Source organism: Nothoprocta perdicaria, unplaced genomic scaffold, assembly GCF_003342845.1.
Source record: "Nothoprocta perdicaria isolate Ctin4 unplaced genomic scaffold, notPer1 scaffold_89, whole genome shotgun sequence".
Lineage (NCBI taxonomy): Eukaryota > Metazoa > Chordata > Aves > Tinamiformes > Tinamidae > Nothoprocta > Nothoprocta perdicaria.
The window spans coordinates 1,172,771-1,180,305 of NW_020456187.1; the positions used below are offsets into that span (position 1 = coordinate 1,172,771).

The 7,535-nt window shown below is 41.6% G+C and overlaps 1 protein-coding gene across 1 annotated transcript in view; it reads left to right on the top strand.

Moving 5' to 3' along the window:
* Positions 1-7,214, top strand: part of SFMBT2 (Scm like with four mbt domains 2) — a 77,865-nt gene extending 70,651 nt beyond the window's left edge. Inside the window, exons 16-20 of the mRNA XM_026052463.1 lie at positions 1,933-2,108; positions 3,684-3,856; positions 5,494-5,742; positions 5,904-6,032; positions 6,999-7,214. Coding sequence (XP_025908248.1) covers positions 1,933-2,108; positions 3,684-3,856; positions 5,494-5,742; positions 5,904-6,032; positions 6,999-7,139 — 868 coding nt within the window. The 3' untranslated portion in view covers positions 7,140-7,214. The remainder of the gene's footprint in view (positions 1-1,932; positions 2,109-3,683; positions 3,857-5,493; positions 5,743-5,903; positions 6,033-6,998) is intronic.
* The last annotated feature ends 321 nt before the right edge of the window (positions 7,215-7,535 follow it).

Here is a 7,535-nt window from a genome sequence, read left to right on the forward strand (position 1 = left end):
TTTTTTTCTTTTTTGGTGGTCAGTACTGACACTTTTCTGGATAGCCAAACACTAAAGGAAGTATAAAGTTAGAAAAAGTGAGGTATCTGATATTATCAGGCAGCTTGGCTTATAAGAAAGAAGATCAAGAGGCAATTTGATTGCATTGCTTTTGCAGGGAAGCAAGACCAGACGTAGTCTTTTCATCCTAGTAGTGAAAGTCAGAACAGGGACATATAAATGTAAGTTAAATCAAGACACGTGCAGATTTAAARTTAAGTGTGGGCTTATAGGTATAAATGTTCCTGCTGCCCAATAATGTATAAATTTTCAGTGTGGAGAGCTTTGGAGGGAAGCTGATGGTTTTCCAGAAGTGACGCTTTTGTCTTTCAAATGTATTGAAAAGAAGTATAAGGCCTTTATAAGGATGCATATTTAATTGTCTGTGGAAATCATTCTTTTCATATTAGGTTTTGTCATGGCTCCTTTAGTCAGCCTATCTATGAAGATTTTTTTTTCATGGGAAGTTGAGATAACAGTGCTCTTTTCCTTAATGGAAGTGGCACATTTTTTATTATGCGTCATCTGACAAGATCTGATGGGKTGCATGAGACTTGGCTTATGAGTTAACTAATTAATCCAGGATTGACTTCATGGCCTGGGATCCTGTTTGGGTGTGCCAGAGCCTGGTGCTGAGATACCCACTGTGGTTCTGGAGAGTTTAGCATTGAGATGAGAGTTCAGCTCAAGCTGAGGATGATTGGCAATGGCTGTTACCAGACTCGGGGTTCCTCTGGGAATACCCCTATAAACCATATACCCCTGTAAAACCATAAAACTTGGTGAAAMCTTCAGGTAGGGAAGGGGTTCCAAGGAGGATTGTGCATTTCTTAACTCTGGTCATGGCTCTCTTGTTTTATATTCTCTTCCTCCTCTTCTTCTGTATTGGACTTTCAGCAACTGCTTCCCTGATAGCAAGCATTGGATCTTAATGCACTAGCATTTTTCCCATTTTTCCTGACGACTGCAACTTGTCTTTCATGTTTTCCAAGCCAGTAATCTCTCTTTTTCACTCTCCCCCTCTGTTTTCTTTTGTGTGTTACTTTTCTGTCTTCTGAGCACATTTATAATGCCTTAACACCAGGCACCCGCATGATTTTCTCTTGTGTTGCATTCCTYGGGACACGTAAGAGATTTTCTTAAAAACCTTATCTCGCTGTTTACAATAGCTTGGTGCTGCTGTTTAATAAATTATGGGGATAATTGGTTTTTCAGAGTTCACATCTCCAATGTATTACAGCAGGGATGTAACTGTATCTCTCTCAGCCATTTATCGCTCCAAAACACTTCATATAGTACACCAAAATAAATGTTTTAGTAGCACATGGATAACAAATTTCAAGACAASCCTTGCACTGCAGCTCTCTTAAGTATTCCTGTCAGGAGTCACTGTTTTTAGGGCCTGTTTCTGCAGCCCAGTTAACCATCGAGAGACTCYGGATTAGTTTCTGGGGCTTTGTACTGCATTGATCTCATGGGGTAAAGTCATTTGATCCCTGTATCGCAGACAGCCCGGTTTTAGTAGATACTTATACCCAGYTTGGATAGCCCAGGCTAAAGCATTTCATGGTATGGAGATGGCATATTTGTGCATCGCTAGCAGAGGACAGAAAGCCAAGGTCCTTGCAGCTATTGACAAGTCTGGTGGCAGCTCGCTGGGTAAAGTCCAGAGCTGAATCTCCCCTTATTTCTTCCTAATCCCCCACCATGAAAAAATATCTGGATTATTGAAGTCAGTTGGTGCTCAGTTTGTTGTACATATAGGATATGATGGGAGAGCAGCCTCAAGAAAGACGGTAATGGAGAAAACCAGATGTGTAAGTGAAGGCATACAGAGTCATTGAATGTCATGGCGTGTTTGATGACCTGAAATCTTGTTATACTCTTTTCTAGGTACAGAGGGAAGACATACAGGGCAACGGTTAAGATTGTGCGAACTTCCGACCAGGTAGCAGACTTCTGCAGAAGAGTCTGTGCAAAGCTGGAGTGCTGCCCCAACCTGTTCAGTCCTGTCTTGGTGGCCGAAGTCTGCCCAGAGAACTGTTCCATTCATACCAAAACAAAGTACAGTGAGTATTAGCTGTAACACTTCTGGTAGCTCAGTGAGCATTAGCTGTAAAGCTGCTGGTTGCTTGCTAGCTGAGAATCAGAACTTAAGTTGTTTAAAGTGTTAATACTGAGTGTGAGTCACCTCACCAAATGAGAWATGTCCAAAAGATTTATTTAGTCCTGACCAAGTCAGCGTGGGCTCTGTTACTAGTTGTCAAGAAATGGGCATTCTCAGAAAACAGTACATCTCAGTCCCACCTGTTATATCTGTGTGAGAGTCATTCTTTTTGTCTTCCATTTGAAAGTCAGCTTTGGAAGTGTTGACTTATCTTTGTGTGTAAAGATAAAATACAAGGTATATAACAGGAACCTGTAGCAGCCACTGAGTTGTAAACCACCACATCTGCATTAAGTGAGGTGAATCCTCTCCTCCTACTCGCTAGTGTCACAATGACAAGGCTTCTAGAAGGAGTTTGATAGCATTGACCTCTATGTACCTAGAGTTTAATATTTAAGCGCATGCCCATCTATTCAGAAATGTTAAGGTTAATCATGTGCTGAACACTCTCTGTTGTTGAAGTTAGATAAATTAGCTCTTTAGCAGGYCACAAAAGTGGAAGTGTGTATTGTTCAACTCTCACACAGCTTGGAAGAAGCCAGACAGATTGATTTAAGAGAAATTGATCCTGTTCGGTACCAAGGCAAAAGGATAAATGGGCCCAGGGACAGATTCTCATCGCCAGATACGGATTTCTGTAGGAGTCTGCACTTGAACTGGTCTCTAGACTCCATCTCCATTGAATGGAGAGCTAAAGAAGCTCAGCCAGGAGAGTTGAGACTGTGGTTGTCTTATCCSAAAGTTGATGCCTATGTGCTTGGTTAGAGGAATCATGTCTTAAACTTGACTGATTTTATTGGCAAAAGGTTCAGTTGGCTACACATGGGTGCCAAGGATGTTCTAAATACCCAGCCTGACCTGCCTGAGCTCCCTAGAGCTCCTGTAGGTTGACCTCTGCCAACCACAGAGGATGCTGTGGAACATTTCACATGGCAGCCAAACCAAGCCCTTAGCATAAGGCCAGAGGACTCTCATTTCCCATGTCCTGAATGTTATTTCAGCTTMGGCAGAGAAATATTTGAAGACAGTAAAAACCCAGTCCTCCATACACAGGCCAAACATAGAGAATTCATAATCACCTGCCTTGTACTGCAACCATCAGCCACAAAAAATATACCTAAGACTTAACTCATGCTGAAGGTCAAATCTGAATTATGTAGAAACCCCTTTCCTTCCAAATTGTTCCTCAGCTTAGGGGAAACTTTCCTTAAGTACGCCTCATAGTAGGGTTAAATTCAGAACTCCTCACTGATCACCAATGARTGTGTATACATAAGAGCTCTGACATTTCACACCAATCCAAGATGAGGTCCTGTATTTGAACTGGATATTTTTTTTTTCTGAATTCAGGTATTTTAAAGTTCCCTGTAAAAGTGCAGCTAGAGTGCAATATTTAATCAGTAGAGAAAAGCAATATAAAGTTTCCTTCTCTTGATGGCTAGAATTTTTAATGAATGTTCTGCGTTCATTTCTCCAGCTTATTATTATGGGAAGAGGAAAAAAATCATTAAGCCGCCAATTGGGGAAAATAACAACATAAAAAGTGGGCATGTCAAGCCAGCCAGACGCAGGAAAAGGCGAAAATCCATCTTTGTTCAGAAGAAAAGGAGGACGTCAGCTGTCGATTTGAATGYTGCAGGCTCGGCAGAGGTAGGCGCTGATAAATGAGCAAACCCCTCGGGACTTTTTTTGTCCCCAATCTACATATCCCTTTTGAAGCAGCTCTCAGCAAACCCCAAGACTTCACTCTCTCATTTTGAATCCTTCCTTAGCTCTCTTTTCCTAAGATCATGTAGGTGTTTTGAGGACACTTTGTGGACTTAGCCTGTGCTAAGGGTCTGAGATCTATGTCCAAAATCTCCAAGTATTATAATATTACMAGTAACATCCCTTAAGTCATCAGAGTTTACAGAGCTCTTATTTTTTCCAATATTTGTAAGATTTCAGCATCATAACACCAAACAGCAGAAGCACTAGAAGATTTAGAAATCGAGCAAAAGGTTTGCATCCCGAATTTGAGGCTTCAGTCTCACCAAGACTTGGTGTTAGATGAGAGGATCCCAGCTCCAGCAAGAATTCATGTCCAGCATGTCCAGGTGCAAACTGGAACAGATTTAGTTAAATCACTTCTGTGTGGATCCTTCCAGGATGTTTTTCACATGATTATAATGACCAAATTCTTGTGTGATTTCCTTTCCTCCACTGAGTGATGATGATTGCTCTTCTGTGCAATGTGTAATAAAATAGGTTTGCCTAAATTCCCTCTATTTCAGCTGTGGGGAGGGTGACTTTTTAAGCTACTCTCACTTGTTTGCTTGCACCGTCGTGGGTCAGTCCTTGCTTCGGTGTAGCTCAGCTTTCTTTGCTTTGGGTTAAACCTCTTTCAAAAGATTTTGAACTGAAATAAGCCCATTTTAAAACAAAATTAACCATCAACTGACTCTTTCAACTGATTCTACTATTTYGGTCTAAAACTATTCTCTCTTTTAAGGCTTTCGTATGTACCATAGATGAGTGCTTATGGTTTTGTTAGAGCAAGTCTGTTGAGACTGTTGGAGCAATTTACGTAGATAAAGTTCAGTATACACTGACCTGTGGAAACYGTGTATGTTTGCACGCTCTGTGACAGAAATCACAAGATTCTGGTTATAATATCTTTTATCTGGAAATTTATGCCATGCCTTCAAGCTGAAAACAGGAGCTGGAAGAGCGGGAAGCAGGAAAATTGAATGAAATTCTATATTCTGGAATGTACTGAAATGCCAGCTGAGCAGTTCCCTCTATACCCTTGTACATCTKAATGGTTTTAAAAGACACCAACCTTTCCTTCCTTTCAATAGGAACGGCACCCCTGATTCTTTGAAGCAAGACAAAGCTTTAAAATCAAGCATGATTCTGATTTTCTTTCACCTTGAACAACCTGAATTTTGCTTTATCCTTTCAGTGGTTTCCATTTCTCGTTTGGGTGCATCTCAGTGATGCCATGAGGTTTGAGGGGCGGGCACAGCAGAGGAGTGTTTCATGCATGTCGAGTTAYTTCCATTGACCTTTTGTTAGAAACAAAAGAAGGATTTATCCACTGTGTATTTCGACTTTTCCGTTTTGTAAGAAATCTAAACTAGGGGATAATCAACTTAGCACTGTGGTAAAAAAGAGGTAATTCGGTTAAATAAATGTTACCATGGGCTGATGTAGGCTCGGGCATGCAGTTTGACCTGGTACCTCTCAATGTATCATTGTATTAATCTCCAGGTCTGAATGTTGTGTCTCTGGTGCTCCATGTGCAGGAAAGCGAAGAGGATGAGCCAGATGCAATGGAGGATGAGACGGGGAGCGAGGAAACCAGCTCTGAGCTCCGTGATGATCAGACGGACACCTCGTCTGCCGAGGTCCCCTCTGCCCGGCCGCGTCGCGCCGTCACACTGCGCAGCAGCACCGAGTCGGACCGACCCGCTCCCACCGAGAGGGCTCGGAGGAGCCGGAAAACCCAACCTCTCTCCTACAACGAGGGAGAGAAGTGCCCTCAAGTCAAGGAAGTGAGTATGGCAACAGTCTCATCTTGTTCACGCCCAATTGATGRCATTATTTTCTCTTAATTGACCTTGGATGTCAAGGTTGAGGAGAGCATCTCTGCTCCTGCTTGAGTAGTCCTCAGTCCTGTAGTTTTCTTTACGTGAGCTTTTGGCTTTTTTTGTAGGAAATGAAGGCAGAAGAGGAAGAGAAACTTATCCTGGACAGTAATCCATTGGAGTGGACTGTGACTGACGTCGTGAGGTTTATCAAACTGACTGACTGTGCACCGCTTGCCAAGATATTTCAGGAGCAGGTACATGTCTTTGTGTAACACTTTATCTTCATGGTGCTTATTTGCATGTTAGAAAAAAAGAGGACATACTATATTGCTAGCTGAGCYCAGAGCATTGATGAAGATTATGACCAGATTTCACATCCACTTCAAGCTACARCACAGAAACTGAGAAAGCAGGGAAACTTCATAAATTGGTGTCAGAGATTTGGCAAATSCTCAGAGAGAGCAGAAACTTCTCAAAATCCTTATGAAAAGGAGGAGTTTTAAGACTTTGTTGCTCATGCTAAGGTCCCACAAAACCACCTCGTATCAAATAAGCATCTCAGTGTACCAACAGATAGTGGTTGTTTGGTACAAGTTATCATTAAAGTGTAAGATAAGTATAGCAGCAGCTATTATTTATGTAATGAGTAATGGCCATTACTAATTAATTTGAAAGCAAAGAGGCAACTCCATGAAGTCCATAAATAGAAAGATCCATTAGGCTGCAGCCAACTACACTCAAGCTSTTAAGATGATGATCATAAAGCCAGTAGAAATACATCATAAAATTATTTTTTTTTCTGTGGTGCTGGTTTAGGAAGTTTGGGACATAATTAGGTCTGAGGATCTGGACATGATCTCTGTGACCTTCCCTTTGCCTCAGTTCCTCATCTGTAAAACAGAACCGATCAGATCTTCAGGGTGCCTATGGTGTTTGTTCAGAAATTGAGAGTCCGAGTGGCTTTTYCCAAACTGGGGAACAAGTGAGAACCTAAGGAAACATCTTAGACAACTTCTGAAAAGGCATCAGGCATCCCAAAGGAATGGGCAGCATAAAAATGGGAATGATTCATTAAGAAAAAGGCAGAGGACAAAATGTAATGTACAAAAAAGTCTAGTTTTGAGGAGGTTTGAGTTTTGCTCACCTCTCCACCCCAGTTCTGCTTGCTCTCCTCTGGAGTCCCCCAGCAAAGCTGCTATCACTGTTTCTCCTTTCTCCAGGACATTGATGGCCAAGCCCTCCTGCTGCTGACACTGCCCACGGTGCAAGAGTGCATGGAGCTGAAGCTTGGGCCGGCCATCAAGCTGTGTCACCAGATTGAGCGAGTGAAAGTGGCTTTCTATGCACAATACGCCAACTGACTACACTTCTCCATTCCTGTCTGTTCCCTTTTTCCTCCTTTCTTTTTTGAACACTGCAGCTTCTTTGAGGCTCTCTTCTTTTACTCCTCTCTTTTTTTTTTTTTTCTGAAAACACATGGAATCAGAAGCACTGGGAAGTAGCTTGTTTAAAAAAAAAAAGAAAAAAGAAAAAAGAAAAAAAAAAGAAAAGAAAAGAAAAAAGAAAAAAACTAGCAAGAAATTGAATTAATTTTTCTGTATTTGCAAAGCACACTGAGAGGCTGTTGGCATCTCTTCTTCGCTAATCTGCTGGACTGAGGTGTTAAGGTTGCTGTGGATCAGATGGCTTGTCATTGCTTTTGTTTGYTTGTTTTTAAACAAATCCAACCAACTTTGGCTACCAGTGGCAGGCAGTTT